This window comes from Thermobia domestica, chromosome 7 (genome assembly GCF_964235325.1).
Source record: "Thermobia domestica chromosome 7, izTheDome1.hap1.1, whole genome shotgun sequence".
Classification (NCBI taxonomy): domain Eukaryota; kingdom Metazoa; phylum Arthropoda; class Insecta; order Zygentoma; family Lepismatidae; genus Thermobia; species Thermobia domestica.
In genome coordinates, this window is record NC_137460.1 from 234,737,790 (window position 1) to 234,758,257 (window position 20,468).

Below are 20,468 nucleotides of genomic sequence, written 5' to 3' on the forward strand. Positions count from 1 at the left end.
TCTCGATCAGTGCTTCGAAAGGAAGGCTGTCTCTAATGATTGGACTGTGAAACACACGCTTAAGGACTTCTTCGCATCGCAGGCTTCAGACTTCTTTCGCCACGAAATCCAATCGTTGATTGAGAGATGACAAGTGTGCGGACGCAGAAGCGACTATTTTGATTAACCAGGAATTGTAGTTTTAATTTCTCCTTTTATCTTTCTTTGGAAATGATGCACCTGGAGTGGACATTTCATTAGCACCAACCTAACAGAACATTGAACTGTTGTTCACATAAAGTCATTAAAAGTGCAATAAAATTCCATTCCAAAATATGTGCAATTGACCTGTGAAATGTCTAAAGTTACCGTTGCTGTTGGAAGCATATGGCAGAATCATGGAGGAACACTGAACATGGACAGATTAAAAATTGAGTTTTAGAATAATCGCTATATATACACATTACATATAAATTAGATTTTAATGTGCTGTGTTAATCTGTTTTGGCCTTAAGCTATATTTCTGAATGCAAATATGAGGTTTGTAGAATAGCAACGATATATGCGCCAACATTCCATTTTTACTTTTTTTGTCAGCATAGTCTATGAACATTCCTAATCACCGAGAGTGAATTTATAATAAAAGGGGCAACATGAAGAAATATAATTTCAAATGTGGCACTAATGTTTTCACAAAATAGCGAGAGAAACTTGCAAAAATTTAAGCAAATCAAACAATTGGTAAGCAAACATCGTCGTTTTTCTACATGCCTTAATGACATCCCTTGTCAATAGCGAAGGCACTAAAGAAAATCTGTTAAACTGTTACAGAAAATATTTAGCAGTTTAGTTGGAAGAGGGAATTTGCAAAATATCTCTCTAACAATATTGTAGGAATTTGCAAAATACGATATGTACATTTCTGAAGACGAACAAATTACAACCTTATAAATTAAATCTATACGAAGATAGCAAACATAATGTGTCACTTTTCGTTCATTTTCTTAATTTTCCCTGTCACAATATTTTCGGAATAGATATCTCGCATAAAAAAAAAAAAAAAAAAAAAAAAAAAAATCATATGTACCTGTGGTTTGAATTGCACAATTTCGTAGTTATATGGTGCCGAAAACATGAAAAAATGAACTTTAAATGTCCATAGTTCCACTACTATAGGAACCAATCGTAGTCGGGTCAAGACATCACTGAGGAACTAGTATGTGAACTATCCAAATATCCATCTTTCAGAATCGCCGGTACTTGCACAATCATTTTTTGATAGGCTGTTTGGGAGTACTTGATCACTTTCCACCTACCTCTCTAAATATTGGTGTGCAAGTACTGAAACATTCTTTTTTAAACACGGATACTTAGATAGATTCACATATCAATTCCTCGGTGATATCTTGACCCGACTACGATGGGTCCCATAGTAATGGAGCTAAGGGGTCCCATAGTAATGGATACAACTACGAAAGTATCCATCCACTTTTGAGCACAGGTCCATATGATTTTGTTTTCTTATTTTGATGTGAGGAATCTGTTTTCAAAATATTGTGACACATTTTTTTGGAACACCCTGTATTTTGCTATCCTCGTATAGAAGTACCCAATTAAAATTTTCAGATGTAACTGTAACGCGACGAAGTGTAAGATTCTAATTTAGTATTGTGTGTTTACGAGAATCAGTCTGTTGTCTCAAGAGCAAAGGAATATTAGTTAAATCACAGCCGTAGTTGCTTGTTCATCAATTGGTACCTTAGCTTCCTATCTTCCCTAGCATATCACAATTTCTTGTTCCTTGCAACCATTTACGTGAGTTTCTTTATGAATGACTAAAATTTCTTCCGTGTATAAACGTCCACACACATCACATTTATGATATTTATTAATATGATTCTCCAATTTGTTTTCTCCTGGGAATTGTTTGTGGCAAATCTTACATACGTGTTTCTTTGTGCGGTGCTTTTGATGCTCAGGTTGAATATTAGGTACTTCCTCAGTTCGCTCAGAGCATAAACACTGGTGAGTAATTAGATTAATTTCGCTATCAAATGAAGCAGAGCACGAATTACACAGAAATGAATTTAACTTGGAATGAGATTGTCGGTTAGTTTCCGATGACATTTGATTGGTTGGCTCATCATCAACGACAATATATTCTACATTATCCTCGACGTATAATTTATTTTTGTGCATTATTTCGTGATCCTTCAAACTACCTAAATTTGAAAACCCTTTCTCGCAAATTCTGCACCAAAATTCCTTCATAGTTTCATGAGATTTTTTATGAATATTCAGTGATTCGCTGTTACTGAATTCCATCCCACACTCTTCGCACTGAAACGTGTTAATTCTGCCGTTCACTTTACTATAAACAAAATCTGAAAACTCAACTGAATTTTCATCTTCAGCAAGCTGAACTTGTGGTTCCTGTTCCACCACTTCACTCGCTGCTGTTCTGTTTCGCTTCTGATGTATTCTTTGGTGTACTTTTAAAAAGGGTCTCTTCCCGAAAGTCATTCCACACGTTTTACATGAGTACGTGCGTATTCTACGACCAGCATGTACACGACTACTAGACTCAACTTCTGGCCTCAAGACAGGAACAAACTCCACATTTTCAGTGTAGACTCCCAGATTAGTCTTACTACTTGAATCGTCACTACCCTGTTCAGAACAAATATAGTCATTACCTTCACTGGAATCTTTGCTTGTATCTTCTTCTTTAAATAAGACTCCTTGAAGTGCACTCCGAAGTATACTTGAATGGCTAGACTTCGAATTATTACTAGGATCACTATGTTCCTCAATAATCACGCAATCATCATCATCATCACCACCATTGTTGTTGTATTCAGTCTTCTTCCTTTTGTTTACACGGGGAGCGAAACCTTCCACATTACAGGTTTCAAAACTGAAAAGATAATAAGAACCCGATATTAGAAATGCCATCTTTTCTCCGGTAACGTGGACACAATTTCTATCAAATATATATAATACTACACTTAGTTCTAGAAATAAACTGGTAATTTTAATCCTTTTTTTTTTTTTTTTCATATTTTGCCAATTTTCAGCTTTAGGTCATTTTTTTCATTTTCATTTTTTTTATTTTACGGTGCGGTGATAATCTGGTCATTTTTTGCAAGCTTCGATATTTTCTCATTATTTTTCTGTCATTCTTTTAACCCTTTTAAATTTTGTTTTTTCTGGGGGGGGGGGATTATGGACTTCCAGTCAAGCAGCTACAGTATCATCCCTATTTATCCTAGGATTATAATTCGTACCTCATTCTTTTCAGAATAGAAAACCTTAAAAACGATACCATTCATCAGGGTTAGCAAAAACCATTTTTGTTTTAAAAAATACAAAACTAAGTTTTTTGGGTTTAAACCCGGTTTTTTGGTTTAAATCAGGTTTTATTGCTTTAAATAATTTGCTATATGTATTTATATTACATATGAACAGAAACAGGTTTGTGTCGCCTTCGTGTTATTATGCAACAACGGGGTTATGTTGGAAGGAGTCACATAAGCTTAAAGCGGAATCCAAACCGCTTCTCGGCTTACATCCGAGAGAAATTGTCCTCCATTTGGACTAGAAAGCGGGACTAATTGGCCAGAAATTCGATGAGTCTGCTGACTCACTCACGAAGGACTGACTCCTGATAAAAAAACGTAGTTTACATATATCATCTTTACATACTTGTTAAAATAACTGTCAAGAGTCATTTCAGAAGAACAAAAGATAAACAGTTGCACAAATGAAACCATTACACAGAATTAAATATAAATCGGGAAACTCCCGCCTTAGCCATTGGGAAAATACTGTTATTAGTTTAATGCAAACCAATAACGGAGAAATCCAGTTATTGCTTGGCATGTAAAATTTTATGATCAACGTATCATAATCAGTACGCTAAAGTTGAGGTATTAAATTACAAATTTAGTATGTAGATATCATTCAATTAAATTAACACCGAAAGTCCAATCCAAACTAATATTGGAAGCTACGTGGACAGTCGATAAATTTTGCCAATTTCTACCAATATATTTAAGCAACCTTGTTTCGTATATGTAATATAAAACAACAGGCATTCAGGCAGCAGAAATATAGTTTGGTTTCGTTTCGTATGTTAGGCTTAACATTCTTATGTAATACCTAGGTTATTAAGGGGAAGACTTTCGCTTAAAGTGACATCCGACCGCTATTTGGTTTACACTTGAAAGAACGGTTATGGTTCGACCGAGAATTGAACTGGACGCCTTGATTAAAAGATGAAAAGGAGATAAAACTAACGCAAATGGTTTGATATGTGAAAATGTCTATGCATTCATACGATTTAAAGCATTTTTTGTTTGTTTGTTTGTTTAAACCATGGTTTTAAGCACCTTGGCTTTAACTCTGCCATTCATATTTTTCTATCAAGTCCCTGAGGTGGGAAATTTTGAGAGAAATCGGGTATTTTTCTCATTTCTTTTTTTAAATTTTAAGCCGCTCTGGACCTCCTTTGTTAACTAGGGATGGGCAAAACCTTTTTTTTTATATATAAACACCGGAAACCGGTTTCTAGAAAACCGAAATCCGAAAAACCGACGTTTCGGTTTTCTTCAAAACCCGGTTTCGGTTTTCCGATCCGGTTTTCACCGAAACTGGTTTCGGTGAAAAGTTTTGGAAAAACACGAAACTATTTTTGTGGAAACGGAATCGGTTTCCAGAGAACAACGAAACACTATTCTGGTCAGAAATAGAAGAAATTTTGGAAAAAATGGGAATCGGTTTTGAAGAAAACCGAAACCGGATCCGGTGAAAAACCGAACCGGTTTTGGAGAAAACTGATAACAGATTTTGGAGAAAACCGAAACCGGTTTCAGTGGAAAACCGAAAAGGGTTTTGTGTCCACCACTAGTGTTAACACACAATCTCAAAATCAACTAAAAATTACTAAGGGGTATACGAAATGTGTGTGTACACAATATCAAGCTTCTATCTTGAATAAGGACGAAAGTAAGGACGAGAAGAATATTTACCAATGAGCTAAGATGATCCCCAGAATTCTCCAGATGATCCCAAAGACCCGGATGTAATATAAAAATTTCTTGAAAAATCCCTATTAACCATACGGTCACGTTTTGTACCTCATTCTCTTCAGAATAGCACAGCCTTTCAAACGGTACCGTTCACATGTCTTCATTATGCATCTGACGCGGAAAAATCGTGAAAAAAAGAGATTTTTGTTTAAAAAAAAATACCTTTTTAAAACGTTTTTGCCCCTTTGGATCCCTCCTCCGTGTTAACGCAGAGATCTGAAACAAATCTGAAAATACTAAAGGGTGCACTGAAGATGTGTGCAAATTTCGACCTTCTCGGTGCAAAAGTAAGCCCGACAAAAAATAATAAAAATAGGCCTAAGAAAATTTGATTTGTTAAGTTATGACGTCATCATACCCTATGTCTCGACGCAGCAAGGCGTGAAACCATATGTAACGTGTTCTACAATGCCTCCAGGCTAGAAAAAACAAAACAAAAAAACGAAATAAAAAGCTTTATTAGGATTTCTTTAACCGAATAATGAAGATACTACCCTATTGTATAAAAATATACGATAAAATTTAAAAGGGGTAATTTTGGTAATATGCTCGAGACTTTTCACCGAAGTAAACACATTTTCTCATACGATGACAGTTTAGAAGTAAAGGAAAGACGATCTGAACTATATATATTAGATTTCCTTTTTCCTATGTTGTTAAGCGGAAAGTATCAGGCGTCTTTGTTTGGCTCAAACTCGAATGCAAGGTCAGATAGAAGTCGTGAAGCTTGACATATATATGTGTCCCGATTTCACTACCCAATAGGACGTGAGGGTATGTTCCAATCGTTAATTCCAGTCTATGAAATTTTGTGTGTCGTGTCTCGTGCTGTACGGACAACATCTCCTCAGGGTACAGCCTTGTCGATTTTCCGCTAACTTAGTTTTGTTAGTTGCTTTATTACTGTTACCCGTGCAATGACGCGGAAGATATGTACACATACATTGTGCCTCATAGTAGGCCCAGATGCTAAAAATTAGCGCATTTTACGCCGAATAATTTACTGTATTTGTCTTATTGATTAAATTGTTTAAATTTATACATTATTTGGTTATTTTCTTTTAAAATCAAACTTACATACTTCAACTAAAGAAGCTACGTCATTTTTTCTGGTTTCGCAGTCATTTTTCACGAAGTTAGGTAATTTTTCCGTGCTTTTTAAGGATCATATATCTATATTATTTAGGCCATGAAATTCCGTCTTCTATATATATTGTGCGTCTAAAATTGGCCCAGAAACAGGTCAAAATAAAGCGACAATGTTAGAAACTGTACCCTTTGGAACCTCCTTGAGACGGTACAGCTAACCAACAATTTGATGTGGAGATAGATTTTAGGTCATATATTGATCTACGAATCCATGAAGTACTTAAATCGATTCCTTCCGGAGAGCTTTGAACACATTTCAGTTCTCCAACGTAAGTTTTAGTTTAGCTATGGGGAATAGATTACTTGAAATGCACAGTGAGGATAGCCAAATGTTATTAGTAGCAAAAAAGATGCTACACAATTTGGGGCGTACATCAGTAACACTAGTAAATCTTAATAGTGGAAAGACAGTACACAACCAAACATGTAACTTTAAAAAAAGGAGTACAGATACATCTACTGTGAGTTCGCAATCCATGGCTGCTTTCTTTAATGGTAACGCAGCAGGCAATGAAAACGTTTCGGAATACAACAAAAGAAACGAAGTTATCCTCTCAATTTATCAATCCATGACACCACAAAAGGAACATACACATTCGACAGTAGGCGCCCCGAGTAGTAGTATGCGTGTGACCAATCGACAAAGGCGATTACCCGAAAAACTCAGGAATAATGATTTTTTTATGCGACGAGACTATATCACTTCTAAAGTAGTTAATGAGGAACATGTATCTAAGTTAGATGAAAATCTACGCATCAAAAAAAAAAAAGAGATAACAAATGCTCCACTCATTGACATAGATACCTCTTCTAGGTCAGTATGCTATCAATCAAACTAATGTAATACAGTTGAACTAAAGGTACTACATCAGAATATACAATCCATTAGAAATAAAGTAGATGAGACTAGACATACTAATTAGAAACGACAATGAGCTGATGAACCCAGACGTAATTTGTATTACCGAACACTGGTTGAGGGAAGGTGAAATAGAGTATACAGTCCTACCAAATTATATATGTGATGGTGGATTTTGCCGGACCTTCAGTAGGTGCGGTGTTGCTTTAATGTTTGTGAGAAAAATATTACAGTATAAAGTAAAAAACAACAGCATGTATCTAAATGAGGAACAGACATTTGAGCATACAGTAATAGAAATCGAAAAAACAGGACATAGGTTCATTATAATAGTCATGTATAGAACACCTGACAGCTCCTTTCCCCGTTTTATTGAAAAATTAGAACAACTGTTAACTCTAGTTCAGAAAGAAAGTAAACCAATCGTATTATGTGGCGACTTAAACACTGATTTCCTGACACCATAAAATCACCTAACATTATTATCAAACACTTTGCAATCCTTCGGTCTACATCACACTAAACACTCCAACCCGCATTACAGAAAACTCAGAATCTTGTATAGATCAAATTATAATAGATAATGAAACTACTTCCTTTAAAGCAAATAATCTTAACACATCACTCTCCGACCATAATGCAGTTCAAATAAACATAACACTTCAACCTCAAAATCGGAAAACTGATAGAAAAGAATGTAAGTGGGCGAGAAACTTTCATAAAACGAACGGTAAGTACTTTCAATATCTTCATAGCAAGGAAGATTGGACGGACACATTATTAGAAAATGACGTAAACAACAAATACAGACAGTTCATTAATACCGTTAGGCACTATTTCGAAATAGCCTTTCCACTTAAGAAGATAAAGGTATATTCTCACAAAACTAGATGCAAATGGAGAACACGAGGCATAATTAATTCCTGCATGAGAAAGAAACAACTACATACAATTGTGAAAAGGACGAACAATAGGAAACTAAAAGAATATTTTAATAAATATAGAAGTATTCCTAAAGGAGTAATAAAAGAAGCAAAGAAAATGCACACATCAAATAGGATATCTAAATCTGATAACAAGAACAAAACACTATGGCAAGTAGTAAACGAACAATCAACCGCATCAAAACTGCAAAAAAATAGGAATTAAAAAAATAACACACCATGGCCAAGAAAGAACCAATAAACACCATATTGCAAACCTACTTAATGATTGTTTTTGCCAACGCTGCGAAAACATACTCAAATTCTGAGTCTGAAAAGACTAACATCATAAAATTATCTAGTAATTCTATATCTATATACATAATACCTACCACAGAGTTAGAAATAAGATCGATTATTTAAAAAATGAAGACGAAAAGATCTTCTGGGCCCGACGATATTCCTTATTATTTGCTTAAAATGTGTGCCGAATATTTTCTTGTACCGTTGACTGATATATGCAACTCCTCTCTTGAAACGGGAACATTTCCAGAAGATCTTAAACTTGCAAAAATTAGACCTATACACAAAAAAGGATCAACTACTGACCCAGGAAATTATGGTCCTATCTCTATTCTATCTGTTTTCTCCAGAATTTAGAAAAAGTTATGTATAACATATTGGTGCCCTTTTTGGAAAAGAGTAATATCTTCACGAAGAGTCAATTCGGGTTTAGGAAGTGCAAATCAATTAACAATGCTGTAGTTTCTTTTCTAAGTGATATATATAAAGCGAGAGAGAGAAGAAATAAAATATATGGAATTTTTCTGGATCTCACAAAAGCCTTTGACCTTGTTAATCACAGAATTTTATTGAGTAAATTGCGTAGCTATGGTATTAGAGGTCATGCTAATTTATGGTATCCTATTTGACTAACCGCATGCAATATGTGGAAATAGGTCCAACCAAGTCAGAGGTAAGGCACATTAGGCACGGAGTTCCACAAGGATCAATATTAGGTCCTATACTTATCCTTATATATATTAAAGATCTTCCCGATTATATAGTTCCAAACAAAAGCGTACTTTTTGCGGATGATACAAACATTTTAGTTGAAATTCCAAATAACATTTGCTCCGAGGAATTCATATTTAAGAACACGACAGATAAAATTACAGAATGGATAAAAGCAAACCAACTTAACTTAAATACAGCGAAAACATTGTATTCCATATACATTGAAATGCACTGAAAATACAAACTACAACTGGATTTGCACGCTATAAGCATATGTCGGAAATGAAAACTTACAGAATATGCTCTTAAGCACTAATATATGCATTAACCTCTGAAATATGCATTTATATGCACTATAAAACTTCAAATTTGGGCTATATTATTGTTATTAGAAACCCCTACCAAGTTTAACAGAGATGCATATAAGCAAACAAAATATGCATTTGCATAAAAATCTTAGAGTTTTACATCCCACGGTTATGCCGAATAGGCTAAAGTAGACGGCGATGATGAAATAATGAAAGATGTGGTGGAATGAAGAAAGTGGGAGAAAACCCATGCACACGGTGTTTGTCCACCACAAAGTTCACTTGGCGCGAACTGGGATCTGAATTTGCATAAAAATCTGATGTCTATTCATCAGTAACTTAGAGAAAAAAATGATAGGCTAAATCTATTGTTCATCTTCCCACCTATAAAATTATTTTAGAATAATTCATGAAACAGTATTTCTTGACAAATCAATTGAAAAACAATGATGAAATTCCAGAAAATTACGCATCACTTATACACTTGATTAGCACTATTTCTCAAAAATTTGATGTTACGTTTAAATATTACCTCTGAGTTTGTGACACTTTCTGTGTGTGATGAAAATAATTACAACCAGAAAAACTGTTTAATACTTTCATACTGCACCAACCCCTCATCTTGAAAAAAGGAGTTGTAACCATTAATTATTAATTACCCCAACTTCCTTACTTTGTAGGGGAATACAAAGTAACAACTTTTATTATATGACCTATAACATTCATTAGTAACGATCTAAAACTGGTTGCTCGACACCTTATCAATTTGTACTCTTTTTCTAAGGTAACTGCTTTAGGATACAGATGCAGAATTACAATTATTTAATTTCATCTTCCTCTCTTCTACAAAAAGAAATCATGTGTTGAACTAGCACTTTTGGCATTTAAAACTATACACGTAAAATGAAGTATCTCAAATGAAGATCAAGTTAGAGAGCTTGGAGAAGGACCATTGTTTTAAGGAAGTTTCAACCTATACTATAACCATCAAATTAGCCTCAATTGCATCTTTCTTAAAGTTACAATTCAAGTCTGGCTTCCAAAATGTAAAAATATCTTTCCAATATCTCTATTCATTATAAAGGAGATGAGGCATTGAAAAACAAGAAAATTACGAAAACCAAAAATGGATCAAAAGATTACGACCTTGGCTAGTAATTAGTTTTTGGATCAGGGGCCACAAAATTTTTGAACAGCTCCTAAATCGAGTTTTCGTATTGTATACGGAATAAGCACATCATATTGAGTTACTTGATAGTTTGGGTTTGGCTACACTATATGTAGCTCTCCAGATATAAGGCCTACAAGAAAATTTTTGATTGGAATATAATAGATCTTTTGGGCACAAAATTGACTTTCCTTCCTCCTAAAGACTTCTTTCGCCATTCCTATCCTTGCTTTTATTTCACGTTTGAACTTCATATCATCATTAATAATACTATCCAGGTATCGAAAACTAGTCACCTGTCCTATTTTCTCCAATCCTACTTCTATATTTGATACCGAACGCTTCGTTCCAATCACCATGGCTTTGTCCCTCTAACACTTATTTTCATCCCATATTCTCCACAGGCCTTGCTCAAGTTTTCTAACATCGTATTGATTTTCTCTTTTGATTTTGCAACAAGCGCCATATCATCTGCAAACCATATACACCTAATCATTCTACCTTCTACTGAAATGCTGTCTTCATTATGTAGTCTCTTTTTCACTACCTCTTCTAGATATATATTAAATAATGTAGGCGAGACACAGCATCCCTGTCAAGCTCGCCTTCCAATTGCACTATCTCTTCTAGATAGATATTGAATAATGTAGGCGAGAGACAGCTTCCCTGTCGAACTCCTCTTCCAATTGCACTCTCCTCTATTCTAACACTTACTTGTTGGTTTATATATGTTTCTCATGAGTCTCCGATCCCAACTTGCTTAGAACTTCCAATAACAATTAATACTTTACGCAGTCAAAAGCCTTTCCTAGATCAATAAATACCACGTACACTTCTTTCCCTTTTTCTATAAACCTTTCTCCGATCACCCTTAATAATCAAACCACATCTCTTGTTCCCTTAACACACCTGAACCGAACCATTCCTTCTCAACTTTTTCATATGTTCTTCCATACAACTTCCTATTCAGAATTCAAAGCAAAATTTTAGCTGCATGAGATTTCAGACTAAATTCTATAATCCTTACATCTCTTTGGGTTCGATTTCTTAGCCATCGGTATCATGATCGTCTTGAGGAAAGTTTTTGGCGACTCTCCTGTTTTATATATTTGATGGCAGAGTCGGAACAATTCATTCTTGTCCTTGACTCCGATATTCTTATTGAATTCGATTGGTATATTATGTATACCGGTTGTTTTCCATTCCTAATCTCGGATCCTAATATCTACAAGCAGCAGAATTAATTAGTACGTAACATACCTGTATTTTATGTTTACAAGTGTAACGTTACTGGTGTAAAACCATTACAAGTGTTAAATGAGGTTAAAATAAGTGAATGCATACGAAAGAGAACTTTGTCAGACACTAATTTTCTGCCAGCAGAGTACTTCTGTTCAGCGAAATCATTAAGCGTGCTACAGGAATTCTTGTATCACTGCGAAAACCCACGCATTTTCTGTATCTTCGTTTACGCGTATACCCACCAGCTTTGCCTTGCTCTGATTCGGTTACATGGCATGATCGTGCTTTCTAGCAGACATCAAGCATAGGTTGATTTGTGCTTTTTTACACTGTAGTTTTTATGACACATTTGTGTAGCTGTATTCATACGCAATTCGGAAAGAATCGTAATTTTTTAACAATTACTTCTAGTATCCCCTTTAAACTTCATTTATGAGTAGTCAAGTATTGTTATGAGGGTCTATGACATTAGGGCGTGGCCGTTTGGGCGCAGACACTTGGATGTGGCCGTTTGGGCGCAAAGCCTTTTATTCGAATAGGTTTACCTACCTACATATGTTATAATGCATTTCATAACTAGATTTCGGACGTTGAAGCACTAAAATATGAAAATAGGCACTGAAAATTTCGAAAACTTCCACAAATAATTTTGTAAAAAATTAAAATAACCTCTTGAACACATCAAAGTTTCTACACATCATGCACAACTTGTCTCTACCACCTGAAAAGAAAAGGGAAGGAACTGCAGCAGAGTCACGAGTATCTCGTCTCCGTACTAAGGCTTAATTTTAAAAACAATATTTATTTTTAATAAAAGACATATGTAACAAAGATATGTAATTTGTGTTTAAAAAAAAAAAAAACTACGTTTTTCGTTAATGTTTAGTTATTTTAAAGTTGTGACTATATATTCATACTGCACTGTGTACTTGATTTTTTGAATCACACATTATTAAATTTGTCTTAAAATGTGTACAATACTATACATATTTTCATTATCTATAATAAATTATTAAAATGCGTGATACAAAACATAAGAAGTGTTTATTAAGTACTGGAATGTACCAAGTCAGAAGAAAGGAATAATATCTAGTTTTGAAATAAAAATGGTGTTTTTAATGCTACGGGTGGTTCCAGAAGTACTATGTAAGTATTTATTGAATGCCTTTTGTTATTTGATCTGCTCATTAGGCCGGATAGTTGATGCTCTATTGTATTAATAAAAAGTTATTTCAGATTTTATAAAAATAGGCACTTATAGGCACTAGCTATACATTGAAATAGGAAGAACACGCCAAATAAAATTTACTGTAGGCAGCCTGTAACATTCCAAAACAAATTTCTGTCCTCTGTAATATATCTAACGTAAATAGTTGAGTTGATTTCGAGTTTAACGTCCCTTTCAGCACCGAGGCTATATGCGACGGGACCTACTGATTAACGCGGAATCCGAACATGAGCTCCCGCCAGGAACCGAACCCGGGTCTCCCACGCCAAAGACGCGTTCGCTAACCGCTTAGCCACGAAAGAGCTCTCTAACGTAAAGGAACGATACAATTGGGCGGCATAAGAAGGACAGCATTATTTCCAATAAGGATATGGAATCTGTATGACAATATGGCAGAGTTCTCAATGACCAGTCAAGAACGAACAACTACACCAAAGCAGCTCATCGTGGACTGCTTTGCGCCCAAACGGCCGCGCCTAAACATCCTGTTCTGTGTTATGACGACCAGTACAAGTCTTGGGAGGACAATAACAAGGAAATTCGTGAAAGAATTACAATGTTTCAATAATTATTTCAAGTCTTGTGCCTAAACTTGATCTGCCCCAGGGTAGGCAAAAACCATAGTTTTTATTCAGGAAACTAATAAACTCGTTTTTTTTTTAACCCCGTTTGTTGGGTTTAAACTTTTTTTTTTTTTTTTTTTTTAATAATAATTTGCTCTGTGTGTTTATATGACATATGGACAGAAATAAGTTTGTTTCGCCTTGATGTTATTATGCAACAACCGGGTTATGCTGGAAGGGGTCACATAAGCTTAAAGCAGAATCCAAACCGCTTCTCGGCTTACATCCGAAAGAAATTGCCCTCTATTTGAACTCGAAACCGGGAATAATTGGCCACAAATGCGATACGTCTGCCGACTCATTCACGAAGGGCTCTTCATAAAAATACGTTGTACTAATCTTTACGTACTTTTTAATATAATTGTCAAGAATCATTCCAGAAGGACAAAAAGATAAAACAGCTGCACAAGTGAAACCATTATACAGAATTACATATGGACAACTACAAAATACTGCAGAGTACAAAAGATATAATTTAGTCAAAGTCAGTTCAATACGACCTCCATTAATCCAAGTAAAAGAAATACGATGACTTAATTTGCATATCAGTAAAAAAAAGTGAATAAAGAGACGAATTATTTGAGTCCACTTTGACTCTGACACATTTATACATAAATAGATACCAAAGACACGTCTGATTTCAATAAATGCCTCTCGTGTGATTTGTATGACCCCCCCCCCCCAAAAAAAAAAAAAAAGAGGACGGCATTTCGATGTATTTTATCAATAGTAAACATTATTGAAACGAAACAATATTTAGAATTTTTCTTTGATTGCAGTTACATAACAATAATAATAAAAAACTATAAAAAAATCACAAAAGAAACATTCATACTTATAAAAAAAAAAAAAAAAAGTTGCTTTTGTAGTATTATTAAGCTCTTTGAGTAATGAATGGTCAATTTAGGTCTGAATATAATACGAATACTTTAGTGAATATAATACGAATAGTGAAACGTGATAACCCACGTGTGTTCATCAAGATTTTACGAACACTTACACTTTCACGAATATTTTTTATTTTTTTAAACCAGCTGGTTTAAACCAGCCAACCCTGATCTGTCCGTATTTAATTATGTTTAGCAACTTAAAAATGACACCGTAGCACATCAACGTCACCGAACTACTTTCACAGCAATTTGTCTCGGGGTATCTGCTAACAAACTAAACTCATATATATATCATATGGTATTGTGCTGTATATTAACTTATTTATATATTTTTTTTATATAGATTTTATTTTATATCCTTTTGCAAGCCGTGAACAGGAAAGAAAAGGTAATTTTACAGTTAAAATGGCATTGGCCTATGTTTAGCAGAAGGGGTCCAGCTTTTTTCTCTAAAAAATGTTACAATTTTGGTAATTTCTGTTCACATTCGGTTAGTTTAGGGTAGGGTTAGTTAGTTTAAGTTAGGTTAGGCTAGTTTAGGTTACGTTAGGTTAGTTTAGTTTATGTTATATTAGTGTAAGAGTCCGGCATACATTTCTAAAAAAATGATAGAATTTCGCTTATTTCTACTAATATTACGTTAGTTTAGGTTTGTTCAGGTTAGCTTACGTTAGTTTATGTTAGGTTAGGTTAGATTTGGTTACGTTATGTTACGTCTAAATGTTTGCATCACTCATTTCTCCTGTAAATTTTGTGTTTTTTACGTGCTTCTGGACCCCTTGTACTAAACATACCCCATGGCATTTATTCCGAAGCTGGGCGTCCGCTTTCGCCACGTTTTTTCGCTGTTATCTCCTTTGCACACTTTCTGCAATTTGTTATTATATTAGGTTCATTAATCCGTGCTCTTCACAAACTTTTAAAAGATTTTGCTCGTTATCCACAATGCAACTGTTCGGTTACCCTGCGCCAAGTAGTTCCCTCCGCTCGTCGTATAGTCCCATGTTTATAACCGCTTATATAAAAAAATAAGCAGATTTTTCGAGACTCATATATTATCAAGCATACAAACGATCAAATTATCCATATATTTCCTGTATTTTTTAAAAATTTTGCTGGAAACGGATGCCCAACTTTGGAACTTAACTCGTTAAAGTTAATCACAACACATAAGAGGGATAAAAATGAGTTTCTAAAAGTAACTGGAGCAACATCATTGTCCACCTATATTGTACATCTGTGCAAGACTGGGCACGGGAGATGAAAAGGAGCCAACACAAGAAACGTTAATCTGATTTTTCTTACCGAAAAAAAAAATATTTATTATCTCCCCCAATCTTCCACATATAAGATTTACAACAGTGTTTCTTACTTTACAAAATATAGCTGAGCTAGGGACAGCTAACGAAGGGAGTTAGAAGCCCCCAGGGCCCTTGTACTTCTACCTTTATCACACTTTAGACAAAAACAAAGTACTCGGTTTTGGAACTATGAAACGAGTTGGGGGAGATCCTAAATGCCACCTGAAAAAAAAATAATGTATTTGTTGGTTTCTCTTTGCCAACAGCTTGTCAATCTACATAGCAATTTGTAGCAATGTTTCTTAAATCAAATAGCCTAGTGCTGTGCTGAAATCATGTGTAAATAAATAACCCTAAACTTTGAATTAAGCCACTCCATATGAAATTAAAGACGAAAATGCTCTTATATCTCTTCCATGTAAAATACTTACTCTTGTCCACTATGTCCATTGCTTTGTTTTACTTCTACGGGACCCTCTGCACCATTGCCATCATCTATGACCAAAAATTCTTGAATTTCCTTATTTGCGTTCTGGTGAGTATCAGTCCCAGCATCAGTCAGTCCTTCCTCCTTAATCAAATAATTAAGTGCTGACTCCACCTCTACAGCGTATTCATGATTAACAAATGTAATATTAACATCATCATCAACATCAATTACCTCTGGATTACTCATTTTGCATTTTTATTTTAATAAGGATAAGGCACTATGAACAATCAATTCTATTCCAAGGTTTTATTTATATGCCTTGTACCTTGTCCATCTGTCACGTTGTTTACTTTCTTCTTCTTTCTTGTTTCTTCCACAAAAGTTACCAAATCAATACTAAGTGCGATCGCAGCATTTGAGCAATGTCGACAAAATTACTGCAATTGTTGTGTGTTTAGTAAAACTCCAAAAGTATGAAAAATGGATGGCATGGACGAACCGATTGTCTGATTCCGAGTAGTTTGTCACAACTACAAAATATTGATTAAATATGGAGGTGGGGCGACACGAAGATGAATTGTTATAAAATATTCAAAAGGAATATACTACTAAAAGGATTCTTAAAATGTAGATGATTGCACGTGAAAAAGCAGAACATCTTCGCACGAGCACCACATTGAACGAGATCACAACGAGGATATAAAAATAGCCTATTTTATAATGTCTTGACTCTGACCAAGAGGCCTTACTGAGTTGCAACAACTTTCTCCTCCTTTCTTTCCTTAGTAACTCTACAGCTGAAGGGGAATGATAATAGGCAATGATGATAATTTGTAACATAGATGAGAGTAGGGATATATATATATATATATATATATATATATATATATATATATATATATATATATATATATATATATATATATATATATATATATATATAGGGTGGTAAGAAACTATTTGAACAAACTTCGGGAGCTGATTCCCGACTCCGAGACTAGCAAAAAAGTCCTCTGGAACTTTGGTCAGTGAGGGATAGTTTCGGCGATATAAGGTTTCGGCTGTAATTCAAAAACAAAGCAACGTAGAAAGTGTGTATTATGGATTTCTTATAACCTGGCAACTAATCCCTATGTTCTTTGGGTAATCCCTAGTACACATCTTGCGAAGGTTTGAAACTTAAATTTTTCAATCGAGCAGATATGACTTCAAGTGTCATGTTCTAAACCGCACTCTCTACGTTGCGTTGTTTTTTAATTACAGCCCTCTGAAGTTCATTTTTGCCACGCTTTCAGCACCTTATATCGCCGAAACTATCCCTCACTAACCAAAGTTCTAGAGAACCTTTTTTGCTAGTTTCGGAGTCGGAAATCAGCTCCCGAAGTTTAAATAGTTTCTTACCACCCTGATATAATACAAGTATGAGTACATATATATAATAGCAATGTGGTTATACTTGTGGTTTATTCATGAAATCTTATTTCGGGTGTTTTGCGAGAAGTTTTAATAACCAAAACATATATTATCTAATAAATAATAGCGAAACTGTAATGCTATTGTTTATTAGATAATATATGCTTTGGGCAGAGTTTGTCTTTTATTGCATACAAGAAGTTCGAAAGCTAAAAGTGAGTGGCATTCAGAACCAAAACACAACAAAATTCTAAACTATACTCCTGATAATAAAGCTTTTATAACATGATGATTTTAGCTTTAAATGAAAAAGTACAAACTTCAAATTATGAATGATTTAATCATTTTTAATATCTATTCTGTTTGGTGTCCGTAAAGTGTTTATGTGTTGTGACATGTATAACAGTTGAAAATCTCAATTAAGCATAGATCTGATGATTTCCAATTTATGTGGATGCCCTATAATCTGGTCATTTAAGGCACAATCTTAGTGCAGGTCTCTTTAGATAGTAACTTAGTCGGTGTCCATAGAGAAGGCTGCTTGCTGGTATAAATCTTTCTCTTTTGAACTTTATAAGATGTTCACACATTAGTCATTGACGGTGATATTTGCGATTTTTAAATCAAAATATAATTCCACTTTGGATGACTTGGATGACATATGACGTGTTGCATTTTTTTATGATAAGCAAAATTGGAATATATAATATATATATATATATATATATATATATATATATATATATATATATATAAAGGTGTGTTCATAAACTATCGAACCTTTTCCCCGCGTAAACCAATAAAGCGTGGAAGACTTTCTTCAGTGTAGACGTAGAGGGGACACTCTTGCGCAGTCATGAATTTCTTCCCTCCCACAGAAAATGTCAGTCGTTGGCTGTCGGTCTTTTTACTTCCTTAGCTTACAATGCTTTCTAAATAACTTCGTTCCTTGTAGAACGCTTCAATTTATTATTTACGACCACTAATGCTGTTAATAGTTGTCAGTTCGTAAATTTGAGCTTACTTTTCCTCGACATTTTGATCGAAGTGATTGTAGTGTGCCTGTGTCTAGATATTTTCTCGCTGATTAAGAATGTCTAATTTCTTTTGGAGGTCGAAAATTAGTTCGGCGGTACCAGATGATCTGCAATCTGGCCCTTCTCGTCAGAGAAGTCCAAGTAACAAGCCTGGATGTGGTCGAAGAGGGCTCAACTCCCTGGCCACCCCTACCTATGGGCCTTGTTTCGATACGAATATTGGTTAAGAAACCTGAGCAATATGTATTTTTTAAAAAAAAATTAATGCTAATTATTGAACACTTATCCCCATAAAGCATTTACATTTTTTAATACTAAGTGAAAAACTTACTAAAATTACTTTGAAAAGTCAAGAATATAAAATTACTGAAAACGAGAATTTTTTCAAGACGATTTAAAAAAAAAAAAAAAAATTCTTTCAGAATCGAGACGAAACAAGACACTTCTTCAGATTTAACGAGACTCCTCATCTCATGGACAACACTAATCAAAACTGAGTTAAATCGTTTTTGCGCCTTCCAAACCAGTGAACTTATTTAATGAAGATCGCATATAGGAATAATACACTAGGGCTTATAAGTCTAAACAACATTTCTTTAATGTCACCAGTTTATTGGCTTCAATGATAACCATTGGCCCAGCCCAGGTCACTAACCTTAGGATACGTTTTAATGTAAGACATTTGAACTCAATTAAATTATGTTGATTTCAATGCAAAAGTAAAGTATTTACAGACATCATTATCATAATAGACTGTTTTCAATTTTAAGTTTCACGTATTGACAGCTTTATCGACCAAGCGCTAGTCAAATTTGCAATTTTGCTGACTTTTTGCAGTAATGTTTGTTTCTAATTGCCTAAGGATAATTCTTTTCACGCCTTCTTAAGCGAATGCTCACATTCGGCATTTTCTGAACAAATCATCGGAAATTTGAATACCAGTATTAGTATAGACACCCTATTTTCTAGTATAGGAGCAAAATTTTCGAAACTGTTGAAATACATTTTTGGTTCATTTTAATGCAGAGTTTATCCGTCTAAATGTTTCTAATTTCAAAGACTTGCGACATAGTCTAGTGTTAGCAAAAACTATTTGAACTCTTCTTCATTTTCCTATAGGGTATATATTTTTTTTAAATCTTTGTCCTTCTTTTTGACAAAGGAACATTCTGTACAAGTTCATGTTTCTGTCTATAAAGCGAATTTTACATGGTCATACTTTTCCATCAGATGTTTCAAGCTTACCTTTGATAGCCATTTGGTCAAATAAGTTGGCCAAAACGTTTACACGCAGTATAAACGATCAAATACAAAACAACTTTGTTGCTCATTTGTTTACATTTCTTTATTCAGTTGTTACATTTATTGGTTGGCATAGAGTGCAACGCGGTACTCGCTTGAGATAGTTGTTTAATAGTAAGCTGTTTAAATCGTATATCTTATAATAAACGAGTAACTGGAAATATGGATCGTGCATGTGAAATGTGAACGCTCACCAACCTGTAGTCTCTGGCTTTGCCAGCCTATCTTCAGCCACAATTTTTTCCAATACTTCTTTGCGTTTCTATTTATTGTAATATTTCTTAAGTTTACATTTGTACAAAACAAGATGCTGCTTGTACGCATCAATAAGCATTTCAATTGAAGCACGTGTCCACGTTTAGTACCACCACACAGTGATTTTCGTTTCTTTGATGCAATGTTGGATAGGAATAGAACATGTTTTATCTTAGAACAGTTGTATCAAATGTTGTAACCAACTCAAAAGTTGCGTACAACTTGATGTCTTGCACGTTCAAATTTAACTTTCC

At 34.5% G+C, this 20,468-nt stretch overlaps 1 protein-coding gene across 1 annotated transcript; it reads right to left on the reverse strand.

The window, feature by feature from the left end:
* Nucleotides 1-1,555: 1,555 nt before the first annotated feature.
* On the reverse strand, nucleotides 1,556-16,803 carry LOC145690751 (uncharacterized). Its single transcript, XM_081765968.1, has 2 exons — nucleotides 16,209-16,803; nucleotides 1,556-2,896 (listed from the first exon to the last, which is right to left on the reverse strand). Exons 1-2 carry the CDS (start codon nucleotides 16,451-16,453, stop codon nucleotides 1,756-1,758), a joined length of 1,386 nt encoding a protein of 461 aa, XP_081622094.1. The 5' UTR covers nucleotides 16,454-16,803; the 3' UTR covers nucleotides 1,556-1,755.
* Nucleotides 16,804-20,468: the final 3,665 nt, after the last annotated feature.

Coding starts and splice junctions, on each gene's coding strand:
- LOC145690751 (XM_081765968.1), bottom strand. CDS start 16,453: ATGAGTAATCCAGAGGTAATTGATGTTGATGATGATGTTAATATTACA. Junction 2,897..16,208: donor AATGGACATAGTGGACAAGA/GTAAGTATTTTA, acceptor TTATCTTTTCAG/TTTTGAAACCTGTAATGTGG.